The 15,035-nt window shown below is 49.5% G+C and overlaps 2 protein-coding genes across 5 annotated transcripts in view; one reads left to right on the top strand and one right to left on the bottom strand.

Moving 5' to 3' along the window:
* Positions 1–115: 115 nt before the first annotated feature.
* Positions 116–4,388, bottom strand: RLBP1 (retinaldehyde binding protein 1). Of its 3 annotated transcripts, NM_001024694.2 has the most exons (8): positions 4,158–4,388; positions 3,351–3,394; positions 3,066–3,194; positions 2,691–2,892; positions 2,174–2,352; positions 1,389–1,547; positions 926–1,036; positions 116–662 (listed from the first exon to the last, which is right to left on the bottom strand). In NM_001024694.2, the coding sequence occupies exons 2-8, from the start codon at positions 3,360–3,362 to the stop codon at positions 504–506; spliced, it is 951 nt and encodes a 316-aa protein (NP_001019865.1). In that variant the 5' UTR covers positions 3,363–3,394; positions 4,158–4,388; the 3' UTR covers positions 116–503. The 3 variants fall into 3 exon arrangements, with proteins under 3 accessions (NP_001019865.1, XP_025009614.1, XP_046755017.1); XM_025153846.3 differs by having other exon boundaries at positions 3,066–3,394; XM_046899061.1 differs by lacking the exon at positions 3,066–3,194.
* A 785-nt stretch (positions 4,389–5,173) lies between these two features.
* The window catches only part of FANCI (Fanconi anemia complementation group I), a 23,747-nt gene continuing 13,885 nt past the window's right edge, over positions 5,174–15,035 (top strand). For both annotated transcript variants that reach the window (XM_015292007.4, NM_001114851.2), the window contains exons 1-17: positions 5,174–5,275; positions 5,392–5,464; positions 6,114–6,244; positions 6,618–6,774; positions 6,855–6,912; positions 7,471–7,512; positions 8,139–8,262; positions 9,151–9,236; positions 9,457–9,589; positions 9,827–9,919; positions 10,394–10,530; positions 11,333–11,513; positions 11,871–11,958; positions 12,476–12,606; positions 13,278–13,348; positions 14,268–14,382; positions 14,743–14,865. In XM_015292007.4, coding sequence (XP_015147493.2) covers positions 5,192–5,275; positions 5,392–5,464; positions 6,114–6,244; positions 6,618–6,774; positions 6,855–6,912; positions 7,471–7,512; positions 8,139–8,262; positions 9,151–9,236; positions 9,457–9,589; positions 9,827–9,919; positions 10,394–10,530; positions 11,333–11,513; positions 11,871–11,958; positions 12,476–12,606; positions 13,278–13,348; positions 14,268–14,382; positions 14,743–14,865 — 1,827 coding nt within the window. In that variant the 5' untranslated portion in view covers positions 5,174–5,191. The remainder of the gene's footprint in view (positions 5,276–5,391; positions 5,465–6,113; positions 6,245–6,617; positions 6,775–6,854; positions 6,913–7,470; positions 7,513–8,138; positions 8,263–9,150; positions 9,237–9,456; positions 9,590–9,826; positions 9,920–10,393; positions 10,531–11,332; positions 11,514–11,870; positions 11,959–12,475; positions 12,607–13,277; positions 13,349–14,267; positions 14,383–14,742; positions 14,866–15,035) is intronic.

Here is a 15,035-nt window from a genome sequence, read left to right as displayed (position 1 = left end):
CTTCCCTGGCTGCCTGGCAGAGCAAGAATTGGGCGCTCAGCTCTGCCTGTGCCACTGCCCAGTCTTGGTAGCACTATATCAGAACCACTGACCCAGGTCTGAGACACACAGGAGCTCTGTTGTTAAATGCTTCTTTATTTCTCTGCATACACGTTTCAGCCAGCCCCTAGCAGGGGCTTCAGCCATGGCAGCCTCTGGCTGTGTTGCTCCCCAGTGACCAAATGCAAGTGCATCGAGCTGGCTGTGCAGACAGTGTTCTCTGGCTGCATCGCCCCACAGAAGTAAAGGCTAAGGATGGAGCAGAGCAAGGCATGTGCTTGCTGCATCCCAGCTGCAGCCAGGCAGCCCGCTGCCAGGTTTGGGGACAGGCACAGACGCGGAGCAACACACCCAGAGCACCTCATTGCGAGCAGTCACTCATCCATTGCTACGGTATGGAGGTGGTTGGGGTTAGGGGACCACCTCTGATCTTATTTTACAGGGGAAAGGGAGCAGCCCCTGACTTAAAGTGCCGTGTCTTCAGCCTCAATGCGGGGCCCAAAGAGCTGCTCTGCAGTTGCTTTGCCGTCGTACTTGGGCAGGTTGCCACCGAAGTCTGCTGGCAGTATGTCAGCATCGATCTCCTGGTAGAAGGACTCCAGCTCCTCGCCGTGCACAAACACCTGGCACAAGAGGAACCCTCAGCAGGGATGGGTGACTCTGCCCACAACAGAGATGTGGCCGAGGGACCCTAGAACCGATCTGGTGGGCTGCCTGCCTTTCTCATCGCCTAGCAGCAGGTTTCCCTTCCCAAGGGACATGCCCAGCTCATCCACCAGCTTCTCTCAGCCCAAGCATGTCCCCCTGTCTCCAAAAGCTGTCAGATTTCCCCCCAGCCACACTGCTTTACCCAGCCTCTGCTGCTAGGCCTTTTCCCCACACTCACCCTCTCCAGCAGCTTGCTCTTCAGGAACGGTTTGACCACGTTGTAGGTAGTGGTGAAGTACCAGGGCTGGTGGATGAAGTGGACAGCTTTGAACCGCGCTGGGAAGGAGTCCTAGGATGCCAAACCCAGACATGGCTGCTTACAGACTGTGCTGACCACGAGAAGACAGGATAGAAGGCACGACAGCAAAAGAAACCCTGGCACTGCCTCCGCTCCCCTTCCCCAGCCTCCCATTTTCCCTTCCATCATCCCTTTCTTATTCTGATGAACAACGGGATCCCAGAGCATCAGCTTTCCCAGTCCTCAGAGCACCAGGGAAGCTGCAGAGCCTCCCAGGTGGCTCATTGCTCCCATTTCACAAGATCACATGGAAAATGGCCTCTCCGTGATGTTTTCTCATGGTGGCAGTGTAGTGGCAATCCAAAACCCCTGCTAGCCCTGGGCACAGTCTTCTCCACCTCACCTGTAGCATGTCCACCATCTTCTTGAGCTCGGAGGGTTTGATCCCTGATGCCTGCTGCATGGTGAAGCCCTTGAAGTTCTCAATGATGCAGAACCCATTGATCTGGGTCTCTTCGTTTTCCAGCAGCTTCTCCAAGATAACGCAGTAGGCACGAAGGATCTGGTGGAGAGGAGAGACAGCAGGGTCTGCTATTAGTGTGACTGCAAGGTCTCACCTCCCTTAGACCACAAGAGGTTCCCTGGAGCAATCCTGTGGACCATTATTCTGGGTCTGCTCAACTCCAGCTGGTTGTCCCAGCCAGCCGCAGAGCTTCAGAGCGGGGGGGCATTGCAGAGGATGCTGAACAACCCTCTCAAGGTATCTCACATCTGGGTCAGTGCTCTGATATCGTGCCAGCAAATTCAGGGCTGAGCAGAAAACAGAGCTGGAAGAACTTGTGATCTCATGCTTGAAGGTCTCTTTGCCAAGAAGCCTTTTCCATGCTGTGTGCCAGTTTCCTCCTCTGCCCTGCAGGTCTTTCCTTTCTAAAGCACCCTGATCTAATGGTGTGGTGCCTCCCTTCACTCCGTGTCATCTAGGATGGGAGATGCACACCCCAACCGTGCCCTGCATCCTGCACATGAGAAGGAAGGGGAAATCTTTGAGATGGACCAGATTCCCCTGGAAAGATAAATTCAAAGTTCTGCATGGATGGATGGGGGTTATATGTGTCCATACAAACATGTGATGCTCTGCTCAGCAGGACAACCCCAGGAGCAGAACTGCCTCGGGGAGCATTGGCTGACCTCATCAAAGGTGATCTCCTCGTAGTCCCAGTTCTCGATGTTGAAGAGCATCACTACCCGCCCGTATTTGTCCCTGCTGGCCAGGATGCCGGGGTAGCCCGCCTCGATGGTGCTGCGCACGGCCTCGGGGGTCAGGTTGTCAAAGAGTTCAGGGTATTGCTGGCGAAAGTTCACATAGCCTGGGGAGAGACAGGAGCTGGGCAGGACAGCAGCTGCTTGCCCATCAGGGAGCCAGGAGAGTGATGGGGGAGCTCCCCGCCCCTGCCCCCCCCCCCCACTTGGCACCGTGTGGGCACGAAATATGGAAACGTCCTGGGAAAATCTGGGTGAACAAAACAGCTCATCTGGGAGCCAGCACTGATAATTGCAACTCATTATCCGCCTGGCAGAAGCGAACAGGAGCAGAGTAGGACCCTGCCAATGGCCTCCTTGCTCCCTGTTCCTGCCAGCTCAGCCCAGGGACTGAGGGCGCTGGGAGGTACCGGAAAGAGGCAAGGGGCTGCCAGATGATCCCCACCTTTCAGCAGGTCGTAGGCCCTGTGCACGTCAAACTTGCGGGCACGGATGAAGCGGAGGAAGAAGGAATCGTCCTTCCCCTGCATCTTCTCTGCCACTGCCTTGCAGACATCCTCGCTGCCGGCCCGCTCCTGCACCAGCTCCCGCAGCGCTTTGACCGCTGCCTCCCTCTGCTCCTCCGTCTCATTCAGCTCATCTTTTGCCTGGGGGAGAATGGGGATGGGGTCCTCAGCACCCACACAATGCGCTGGGGAGCCGGGCACCCCACAAGGTCACCAGAGCCAGCAGCCCAGGGTGCATTTTGGCACTAAAAAGCAGCGTGGTCGGAGCACATCCCCCCCCATTCTGACCCACTCGCGGTAGGGCCATGCCTCACCTTCTGCAGGGTGTGAGGGGGGATCTGCTGGCACCTCCCAAAAACAGGGCCGTGGTCCTTGGTGGTGAGGCGCTCCAGTTTGGTGCGCAGCGCCTGCTCCTCTTCCGAGACAATGCGGAAGGTGCCCGTCTGGGGCGAGGAGAGGATGAGGGGCATCAGGCATCCTCTGCTGAGCCCAGCTGCCCCACAAGGCTGGGGACAGCCCCATTGCCTTGCAGGTCACTCTAGGGAAGGACAGAGCTGCACCCGAGTGGTGCAATGGGATAGGGATGGGGCAGTACTCACAACAGCAGACATGTCTTCTTTTAGCCTTGATCAGCTGTAGGACACTGGAAGAGAGAAGGAGGGATTACCTGTGGGTATCTGAAGACTTTGCAATCTTGGTGCCCCATCCCTCTTGCCCCGGCCCCACAGAGGATGTGCTAGAAGCCTGGTGGACTTCTGGAAGTGAGAGTGCTTGAGAAACACCAGCACTGTTTGCAGCATAAATGAGCATTGATCATCTGATGTCTTCAGCATTTTTCCTTTTGATGGGAAACTGTGGGCAGAGGCGTCCCTGGATTCCTGTGGTTTCTGGGGACCCGTGGCCTCGTGAGCTCACCTCTGCCTGCATCCAGAACAACACAGGACAAGATACCAAAGACCTGGCTTGTTGGGCTGTCTCATGGTTGCCAATGGACTTCATGCAAGCCCAGGGAACCCTGGCACTGCCACGGTCCTACTGAGCAAATGGGGTCTCAAATGCTACCCTTGGCCCTTGGGCTCTTCCCTCACCACTCCAAGGCTTGCTGTCTGCACCTTTGCTTGAGGGCAAAGCAGAAAACCTTCAGGCAGTGCCTTTGTCTTCTTCCCCTTCATGCAGGCAAATGAGGAGGAAGGAAGGCTGCCCTCCTCATCACCAGCCCGTCACCCATCCTGCTGCTCAGCCCGCGTCAGAGACGTCTCTCCATGTGTCCCAACGCCTCCCAGGGTTCCCCCACAAGCACCCCGTTATTTGAGACCCCGCAATCAAACCCATCCCTGGAGGTCAGGGAAGTGCAGCTTACGGCATCCAATGCCAGGCTTTGAGGCGTGCATCGTCCCCATACTCACCAGGGGCAGGGAATGCCAAACCGGTTGTCCGTGGAGGTTGAGGGCCTGGGGGGCTGCTGGAGCGGGGCTGGGCTGCAGGACTGGAGTGGAGCAGCACGAAATCCCAGCGAAAGCTTTGTAGAGTCACCGGGTTGGGATTAGGCCGTCACAAGGCATCAACTCACTGCAGCTTTATAATTAAGTCCACGTAAAGCAGGCAGGAAACCCCCCACTAAAGCCTTCCAAAAGGCTGATGGGGAGAGGGAAGGAGGGAGCAGGAGGGCCGGAGGGCGCGTGGAGGGGCGGGATGCTGGGCCCGATTAACGGTGTATAAAAGCTTCCCATTGTGTAACTGTGCTCATTAGTGCGGGGCCAGGGGTGGGCAGCATGCCACCCCCTGCCTCGGCCCCAGGAGCCGGCTGAGGGTGCAGGGATGGTGGTGGGACGTGGACCGCAGGTGGAGCTTCCAGTGATCCCAGTGCTTGAGAGCAGCCAGCCTTTGGGGTGTGGGCACAGCGCGGGGGAGAGCCACGGGGACGGCGGCCAAACGGGGCCTTCTGGGGGTGTCTTTGTGGGGTTGGTGCCACGCTGCGTGCTCCCCCAGACCTGTGGGTAAAGCTGCAGTGGGAAGGGAGAACAGGGGCCCATTGAGGCCGGGCCTTGGCCACGCTCCCGCTGCTCTGGGGATTTGGGGGAGCTGAGGAAGGGGTTTACACAAGGCATGTTTTGTAACACGCGGATTTAGGGATTGCGAACGCTGCACAGGGCCCCTCGTGCCCCGTGCCCGGCCTGGCGCCAGGGGATCGTGCCCACGTGAAACCCTTCGCGGTGGCCAAGGACAGTTCCGCGAGGGGGATCTCAATGGGCGCTTTGTGCCCGGGGATCGCCGCCGCCCCCCGCAAAGGGGGGATTCGAACCCGCGGGTGTGGTACGGAGAGGGGTACGCAGCAAGCGGGGAGAGCGGAAGTGACGTACCGGGTGGAGGGGGGCGGGATTTGTTGCCGTGGCGACGAGCTGCGCTTCCGGGCGGGAATTTCGGTGCTGCGGCGGGTGCCATGGCGCAGCGCATCCTGCAGCTGGCGGCCGAGGGGAGCCCCGAGCGGCTCCAGGAGGCTCTTCAGGGCCTGACGGAGGGCGAGGTGCCTGGGGGAGGGGGTGCTTCGCCGGCTCTGTCAGGCGGACGGGGAGCGGCTTCTCCTGCACTCGAAGGCGCGGGCTGGAGCGGGGCGGCTCACAGCGCGGCCTTCTCTTTCAGCTGGGTGACATGGTGACGAGGCAGGCCCTGAGGGGCAGGGAGACGGCAGCGCTGCTTAAGGGGATCTTCAAAGGTGGGTGATGCGCCGGGGGGCTCGTGGGGACAGGGCCTGATGAGGCAGAGGGGGAAGAGGGGAGGTGAGAGGGAGTGTCTTTAAGCTGAAAGAGGGGAGGTCTAGGTTAGGTGTTAGGGTTGTTCTTTTTTTTTTTCATTAAGAGGGCGGTGAGGCACTGGCACAGCTGCCCACAAAGCTGTGAGTGCCCCATCCCTGGAGGCTTTCATGACCAGGTTGGATGGGGCCCTGGGCAGCCTGAGCTGGTGGGAGCACCCAGCCCATGGCAGGGGGTGGGAGCTGGGTAGGCTTTAATGTCCCTTCCCAAGCCATTCTGTGATTCTATATGGGATTTTCTTCTGGGAGCCCTTTAGGTGTCTTTCAGTGGAACTGAACTGGCCAGCTGGAACTGAATTGCCAAGCAAATTCTCAAAATGTTGGTGCTTCCTGACTGTGGACAGCAGGTTGAGAGAACCAAAGAATGTGATAACAGTGCTGAGTGTTTCAGCCATTTTATCCCAGAGATTCTCATTTCCTCTACACTGCTTTGTTATCTCTTCTGTCAAATATATAAAAAGGGGAGCTGCAGTTGGGTGACAGTTTAGCCCTGCAAATTTCCTGTTTAGTGACATGTTGTTGCTCGTATAACTCTTTATTTTCTCATGATAAGGCTCCCCATGTTCCCAGCAAAGCGGTGTTCTCAGGAGGCTGCAGGTTTACAAGCACTGTGTCTCACTGGTGGAATCAGGAGATCTGCATGTGGGCAAAGTGTCCGAAATCATAGGGCTGCTGATGCTGGAGGTAGGAGCTTATTTGGGCTGGCTTTCATGTGATCTTCTGGGTGTCCTTTAGTGAGCAAACTGAGGCACTTCACCAGACCTCTGAGGAGAATGAGTTATGTCCAATCCACAGATCTGCTTTGGCCTTGGAATTTGCCTTGCGTGTAATATGATCTCTGGATATTTAGACCTAAACTCCAAAATCATAATCGTGTTTATTTGATTAACTGCTGTGTTCTGTGACGGACAGTATAAAATAGAGGTCTTGGGGATTAACTCATTTTTTAGAAATGTTGCACTGGAGGAAATGTCCTTTTCTGGTATTTGGTGAGCATGTGGACATGTGTGAGGAATTCTCCTGTGTTCCTCTGCCATGTTATCCCACCTCCTCCCAGGCTCGCCAGCTGCCAGGCCATGCGTTGGCTGAACTTGCCACCTTGTTTGTTGAAGTTATTAAGAGAGGCAGCCTGTCTAATGGGAAATCCTTGGAGTTGTTTTCCACCGTTCTTACTGCGTTGTCCAACTCTAAGGAGAGCCTGGCTTATGGGAAAGGTAATCCTTCTCATCTCCTTCTCCCCAGTCTGTCCTCGCTCCCCTTGGAGTGGGTTCCTAAAAGACTTGCATTTTTTCAGGTGAACTGAACGGGGAAGAATTTAAGAAACAGCTGATAAATACCCTCTGCTCCAGCAAGTATGTGCATCTTTGCCAGCTCCACTATGCTTTAGTTTGTTTCAAAACCAGTCAGTGCCTATTTCTGTCTGGGCTTTTTACAGAGTTTCCTTTGACTCCCTACAGTTAGAGATCGAGTTAAATCTGCAGTCACGAGATGTGTCCACATTCCTATTGTCTCTTAGTTGTGTGATGTGTTATGTTATGTGTTTCATGTTACACTTCGAGAAGGAGTTCAGTGGCACTGCCTGTTTCCTGTTCTAACATCACTGAATCAGTGCCCACCATGACAGTGTCTTTTCTAGCTGGAAGGGTGGGGGAATGCCCTATTTCCAGATTTTGTAATAGCGTCTCGTGAACAGATTGCAGGAAGTGCTAGGTTTTATTCCTTGATATTTGTTATTGTGGGGGACAGGACAGTTTGGAACCATTCTAAGTTTGGATAATTAGGGTGGCAGTGGTGATTCTGGTTGGAAATTTGGCTTCTAATCTTGATATGGGAGACAGGGAAGCTGGATAAAGGAGTAAAAAATAATTCTACTTCCTCACAAGTTTTCTGACAAACGTTTATTTTACCAGGTGGGATCCTCAGTGTGTAATACATCTTGCCAACATGTTCAGGTAATTCTGTTTCCCTTTAGCAAGCATCACTGCTTCCTTGTGTTGCAGTTTTGTCTGTGTCCCATTTCACGTGTAGTTTGGGGAAAGTACAAACTGAGCAGACTGGGCACAGCTCCACGAATGCTTTGGTCAGTGAACATCCACATCAGATCCGTGTGGATACAAAACACATCTGGGCAAACATGCTCCAAAGACTGCTCTGAGCCTAGTGTGCTTGCCAGCTTCTCACAGCCACTTGTTTAATGGCTATTGGCAGCTTAAGAGGAGAGACTTTTGTTGTATTTTCCTTTATATGCCCAGTGCTATAGGGAATGTTGTTAATGCTCTGAGTTACAGAATAACCAGTGGCTGTGTGGGTGTGTGGTTGTATGGGTTTTGCTCCTTGCTTGTAGTTGCCTTTTGAGTGGGATTGTGATTTTCCACGTGTGAGCCTTGATAAATTAGCAGTATGTTAATGAACAAGCATGATGTGAAGGCGATGCAAGCACTGAAGGTTGAATAGTATCCTGAGAGTTCTGTGACAAGCACTTCTGATGAGGACTTCGTGAGCACTTATGGATTGAATCTGCTACAGGATTCTGAAAGGAATGAATAAAAATGATTAGGCTGCATCTTTGATTAAACAGGGATATTCCACTATCAGGAGAGGAGCTGCAGTTTGTGGTGGAAAAGGTCCTTAGGATGTTCTCCAAATTAGACCTGCAGGAAATACCCCCCCTGGTCTATCAGCTGCTGCTGCTTTCTGCAAAGGTAAGAGCTTATGGGAGCTGGTCTCCCCCTGAGCATTTATCATGAGGAGAAGTACACACAGGCTGAGACATGGGCTGAATTTCAGGGGATTCTGATTGCTCCCACATAGTGTTGTGGAGAGCAGGGCATCATCAGGTATTCTTGGTTTTGTTGTTTTCTCATCTATCTTTAGCCTGGAGGAGCTCAGAGGAAGATACAGTTTTGTTCTTGCTTGTGGGTAACTGTAACAGCAAACCTTTGGGAAATAAGGGATGACCTCAGAGCCAGCAGGTAGCAGAGTGGATTGTCTTCCATAAGTGTGGTGCTCACTATTTGTGATCTGCTTGCTTCCATTAAAACAACGGCTCGTGTAGTGTGACTCTCTTCTGGGTTGTAGTCTGACTTATACTAGAAATGTGTCACCTCCTGTGCTTGTCCAGCAGGCAGAGGCTGCCAGGTTCATACCTGACCTTCATCGGTGTTCTGGCTCTTTTGCTTTATTTGTGACCAGGTACATGCCAAAGTACATGATCAAGACAAAGACAAATTATCTGTTGCTACGGGACATCATTTGTATGCATTAGCCAAAATGTAATGACAGAAATAAGGTTAAGAGCTTGAAAACCTTCCTAATTTATTAATTGGAAAGGGTCTTTCACCAACCAACAAACAAAAACACCTGAGATATTCAATTTCTTGCAACTCTTCAATAACTGCAGTCAAAAGTAGATAGACTGAACCAAATAACTTCACCTAGAAGCGAGCTATGCAAGAACATTCCAGTACCTCAGCAACTTACGAAGGGTGATAAAGAATACCAGGACATTTGTAATTGGTGTGGGAACAGAGTGTACTTCTCTGGAATCCTGCAGACCGTGCAGTTGCTTAATATAATGTTCTATCTTACAGGGCAGTAAGAAAACTGTTTTAGAAGGAATCATCAGTTTTTTCAATCAGTTGGACAAGAGACAAAAGGAAGAGCAGAGGGTTCCTCAGTAAGTTCTTTCTCTGTCATTCCCTTTCTTGCCTGCAAATACCCAAGTAGTAACCCTTGTCTGGCTCAGTATTCCTTGAATGTGAGCTGTCAAATGTTAAACAAGTACTTACTTCTTGACACTAAGAAATAATTCATGGCATTGGATGGCTTGGTGGTTTTCTTAAGGCTTTTTTGTTTGTGTTTTGTTTTTGGTTTTCTTTTTCTGATAAACCTTACAGATCAGCAGACCTTGAGGTAGCCACAGTGCCCCTAGACCAGCTCCGCCACGTGGAAGGTACCGTTATCCTCCACATTGTTTCTGCTATCAACCTGGATCAGGACATTGGTGAGGAGCTCATCAAACATCTGAAGGTATGGCAAAGATTGAACAGGCACTGTTTTTGAAGGTGTTGAAGCAGGGCTTTTACAATCTGTGCTGGTTGTTCTTTAGAAGGGATTGAATTGTTTTATGATCTTTTTATGATATTATGAAGTGTTAAGTGTAAAGAGCTGTGTTCCTTTCTGTACCTCAACAGCAGTATGATATGAGCCTGGTAGCTTTCTTCAGCTTGTGAGGTCTTGCAGTTGAAGTAGCTTACTGTTTTCTAGACTGAGCAACAGAAGGATCCTGGTAAAGCCCTGTGTCCCTTCAGTGTGTCCCTTTTGCTTTCGACTGCAGTGAAACACAGACTGCAAGAGCAGGTATGTATGGGATAAATACGCAGAGAACTGCAGTGGGATTGTACACTGTGCTTTCTTGTAACAGAAAGGAAGAATGATTAGGTCGTAGTCATATCAGAATCAGGGTAAAAGTGGCTTCAGGATGCTCACAGGGAGGCAGTTAGATTAGAGGTACACTGTGGTGTACTTAATACTATAAAAGACCCTGGAGCAATATCAGAATTTTCCAGAATCATGTTTCCTGTGGGCTAGTGCTGTAGTGTGGGAAGGGAAGCAGTGCCTTCCTTTTCTAATGTTTTGGCTGTGATAGCTACCCCAGTGTGTGTCTGGCAGCAAGTTACCCTCCTTGAGTCACTTAATGAGGTTGGTGTATTTGTTCTGTGAAAGAAGTGAGCTAAGACTTTTGGCAGATTAGTTCTTACTGGAACATACCCAAGACTTTACAGATCCCATTTCAAAGGTCATTTCCTCATACTCTATGATTTTACGTTCCAGATATTTGATTTCTTGAAAACATCAATCACGAGAAGCTGCAAGGACCTGCAGATCCTACAGGCCTCCAAGTTTCTGCAGGATTTGTGTCCTCAGCAGTATGATGTAACAGCTGTAATTCTGGAAGTGGTGAAAAATAGGTGAGTTGTTGCCACGTGCTGCAGAGTGCTCAGTGGACTTTGGAAGGGGGAGTGTTTCAGCCTTGTTAGAGTTCTCTGGGACCGCAAAATCACTGCTGATCTTTTGTCAGCAGTAAACACTGTTAAAATCCAAAGTTTCTATCACAGTTTTATAGTGGCAAATTTAAACAAACAAAAAGACAGATATATAAATCTGCTCCTCCACCCCAAATCTTGGCATGTGATGTGACAGAGGACTAAACTGATCAGAACTGTATGTTTCCTAGTAGGAAAGAAGATGAAGAAGGTATGAGTCATACTGCTTGCTGTAGTTTGTGTTCTGATCAAGCCATGAGTGATAGGTTCACTCACTGTTTGCTTTCCCCGTGTGGTTAGTCCTTTAAACATCCTGGGGGATAGCTCTGTGATCTGTCATCAGTTGTCCTTGAGTTTAATGTAAGGTATTCCTGTTCTGACTTGATGACCCAGGATCTGTAGAATCTATACCTTCAGACTGCAGGGTCGCTTGGGGTGAGATCTGAGTGCAAATCATTCCCCATAAAAAGCAAATGTGTGGACTGAATCAGAAGTCTGATGGTTGGAGAACCAGGAATGCAAAACACAAAGGCTGAGCAACTGCCCCTCAGCTTAAAGACAGCCATGAGTTAGAGAGGGATGGCATTTTCCCTGGTGTGAACAAGCATCTCTCGATATTGTTTTAGATCTGGAATGACTGTGGAAGATTTTACTATAGACTGGTCTAATCTAAGCGTTTCCTGTGACTAAGCTGTTTCTTTCCTGGTCTGTTTAATGTTTTCCTCAGTGCTTTTGGCTGGGACCATGTTACCCAGGGACTGGTAGATCTTGGCTTCAGCCTAATGGAATCGTATGAACCAAAAAAGTCCTTTGGAGGGAAAGCTGCTGAGACCAATTTGGGCCTTTCAAAAATGCCAGCACAGCAGGCTTGCAAACTGGGAGCGAGTATCCTGCTGGAAACCTTTAAGGTAGTGTATGGTTTGGAGAGCTTTTTTTCTGGGGAAGACTATTCTTATTTTCTCTCTGTAAATGGTATCAAAACGTTGCCAGCGGTACCCACATGAGTACTTTACAAACAATACTAGATTTAGTCTCTGTTTTGCCTTTGTCTAGCAGAAAGAGATCATAATGACCCAATCCTAATGTATTCCATCTGCTGTGATACTTGTGTAATCCCTATTATACAAGGGAAACTGCATAGGAAGTAGAGAAATTCAGAGGTACAGATTTGGATTTGCTTTGTGCTGGACAGGACCTGTGCTCTAATATACAGGAATATCTTAAACTTACGTAGGTTTTGGGCTTATTGTTCTTTCTTGTTTCAGGTCCATGAGCCCATCAGAAGTGATATTCTTGAGCAAGTCCTGAACAGGGTCCTCACAAAAGCAGCATCTCCTGTCAGCCACTTCATAGGTAAAAGTAAAGAGAGAAATGTGTACAGCTCTGTTGACACTTCTGTGTATGACTTCTCAGAGCCTCAGCTCCTACAGAAGTGACTTGAAGCCAAGAAAATCAGTTGTTCCTTCTTTTTATTGAGGTGTCAGCTGCCTCAAATCACCTTGCATTTGTCGCAAGTGAAAAATATGTTTCCAGGCAGTTGCCATGGAATAACTGACGCACAGAAAATCGGTAGCCGTCAGTTCCTAGCCTTACCTTCCTCGTCATCCTTGGGTAGGTGCTTGGGAGTCCCTGGGGCTGCAGGGATGCCTAAGCTGAATCCTCTTCTCTTATACCTCAGTGCCCTCTGGTGGGGCGAGGCCCTGCAGCTGGGTTGTGAGTATGCTGCGCTTCATGCCTGCAGTAGAACTCTCAGCTTGTCGATGCTCATCCTGTTATAACCCTATAGAAATATTTTGCTCTCTTCCCTAATAAAGACTCTTCTAGCCACTTGACAGCAGCTGCTCCTTTTATTTTATTTTATTTTTTTCAGACTTGCTGTCCAATATTGTTGTGTCTGCTCCTCTTGTGCTTCAGAACTCATCCTCCAGAGTCACAGAGACCTTTGACAATTTGTCCTTTCTGCCCATCGACACAGTGCAAGGGCTCCTCCGGGCAGTACAGGTAAGGCTTTGCATTTCTTCATAAGTATCCTTGTTAGTTTAGTTCCAGTGATAGCTCTAGGCCACAATTATATGCATGATCTAATAATCCTTCCTGTAAAATAAGCCTTAATACTCTGCTGTATGTTGTTCAGTGTGGCATAGAACTGTTCTTCAAGCTTGGGTTTGCATGAGCCCTCTAGCAAAAAGAAAAAAACCAAAAACAAAACATATGGTGTGGTCTGGAATGGTGCTGGAACTGCTCTGTGCTGACCTTTCATCTGGAAGATACCCACATGCTACACTGTGGAAAACTCAGTATATGGTGTTCAGCTGAACAGCTTTAGCTGTCAGTGTTGATTTTTCTCTGTCTAAGCTCCATGTCGGTATTTCTCTTTGCCTGAGCTGAGGTATTGCCCTGGAGTTCAACTTCTACCTGCTTAGTCCACTCTGGGGATGACAGTTTTTTCCCAAACCCCTGCCCTTTGTCCTCGCTAGCCTGCCAAGGTATCCTGCTGCTACATCTCTCCAGGTTTAATTTTATGTTATTTTAAAATATTTTGGTTTCCCTGCTGTACTGACGACAGTATTAAAAACGAAGGTCCAGATGGACCTGAGGAAGATGAGCTCATAGGCCCCAAGGGCTTGGCATACCATAGTGTTTTTCTCTCCAAAGTATGTGTTCCTTTCCAGCCCCTGCTCAAAGTCAGCATGTCGGTGAGGGACTCCCTGATACTTGTTCTCCAGAAAGCTATCTTTTCCAGGTAAGCTGGAGAGGGGATTCTTTGAAGAGATTTCTGCGACTCATTTGCATTTTTTTTGAGCAGAAATACTTTTTGTGTGCTTTGGCTAAGTGTCTTCTTACTATATTCTTCCCGTAACTAGATAGTGACATCTATCCCTTCAGCCTGGGACTGTAATACAGTCACGGCTGTACCCACTGAGACACAAATCCCAACCCCCGGATGAGTAGTGTTTGGAAATTCAGAAAGCTGTTTGGAACTCCAAATAAGAATACAGAATTAAAACCAATTCTAATACTCTACACAACTGAGTGCCTCCAGATGCCGCAGGGAGTTTAGACGGAGCCGCTGACTCAGAGGGAAGGTGGCATCTCAGCATTCTGATCTCTTACAAAACGGCAGAGAAACAGGCTTGTTGTCTTGGTAATGCTTTGAGCAATACATCCTGCTGTCTTCATAATGCTGTGATCACAGACTGAGTTTTGTGGGGCGATGGCTGTCTGATTATGAAAACAGAATTCATAATTGAGCGCTGTTATTTAAGGCAAGGAACTTGGTGTTTGGGAAAGAGCTGGGATTTCAGTGAGCAAAGCAAAACACCAGCTTTTTGTAAGGAACCTTGCAGCTCTGGGAGATGCTCCCGTTTAGGTTTTCAAGGGATGTTTAATGCTTGAGTCTTGATCTGGGGCTCTCCTTCAGTTTGAGCGTTGTGAGGGCAGAAAAAGAAATGGAACGTTGTGATTGTAGAGCAAAGGAGTTCCCAGCAAACTACCAAACTCTAAACTGCTTGGGGCTGTGTTGTTCTCTTGGGGAGTGCTACTGGGCCCAATCACACTGTTCTTGTGAACGGTTTTTCATTACTGAGTTGTTCTTGTATTTCCTTTTGAACTCCTTGCTTCCTTTTTTCCTTATGCTTCTCTTTTCTCCCACTGACTCACAGGCAGCTCGATGCTCGTAAAGCTGCAGTTGCTGGCTTTTTGCTTCTGTTAAGAAATTTTAAGATTCTGGGCAGCTTGACTTCTTCCCAGTGCAGCCAGGCCATTGGTGCCACTCAGGTAAGTGCTGTTCTGCAGCCTTCAGTGCAGACACATGAGACGGTCCCCTTTCTAGTATATAGTTTGAAACAACTCAGAGTGATGTGTTTGCTCAGAATGGAGATATAGCTTGAGAAAGGGTTAACTCTGGAAGCAGAGCTTTTGGAAATGCAATATACAGAGAGAAGATAGTCGTTATATCGTATAACACCAGTGTTCTGTGGAGCTTTCACACTGCTCTGTGGTAGTGATACAGAGCCTGGCAGCATGCTAAGGACTATTGCAGTGGTTGTTTAGAGGTCAGGCCCCTTATCACCTTGCTTCTGTTCTGTGATACTTGAGAACTGCAACCAGTATAACGTGGCTAATATCCCCTCTCAGGTCCAGGCAGATGTTCATGCCTGCTATAATTCTGCAGCTAATGAGGCCTTCTGCCTTGAAATCCTGGGCAGCCTGAGGCGATGTCTGAGCCAGCAAGCAGATGTCCGACTCATGTTATATGAGGTAAACGTGGTTTTTCAGCCTCCTTTTAAGCAGCTAGCAGCAGTTTTGTAGTCTGGTTCAACTGTAGTCCCAGGTAAATAACGATCACGTTGTTGTGGAAAGCCATGCGTTATCTCACTTATGTTCTTTGTGGGATACATGCTTATCCCAGGAACTATAACGTTTCTTGC

The sequence above is a fragment of the Gallus gallus genome, chromosome 10, assembly GCF_016699485.2.
Source record: "Gallus gallus isolate bGalGal1 chromosome 10, bGalGal1.mat.broiler.GRCg7b, whole genome shotgun sequence".
In the NCBI taxonomy this organism is placed as follows: domain Eukaryota; kingdom Metazoa; phylum Chordata; class Aves; order Galliformes; family Phasianidae; genus Gallus; species Gallus gallus.
Note: the sequence above shows the minus strand (reverse complement) of the source record. Positions and strands in the feature narration are given on the sequence as shown.

Coding starts and splice junctions, on each gene's coding strand:
- RLBP1 (XM_025153846.3), bottom strand. CDS start 3,221: ATGCCCCTCATCCTCTCCTCGCCCCAGACGGGCACCTTCCGCATTGTC. Junction 2,893..3,065: donor CCCCTCACACCCTGCAGAAG/GTGAGGCATGGC, acceptor ATTCTCCCCCAG/GCAAAAGATGAGCTGAATGA. Junction 663..925: donor AGAGCAAGCTGCTGGAGAGG/GTGAGTGTGGGG, acceptor CTCTTGTGCCAG/GTGTTTGTGCACGGCGAGGA.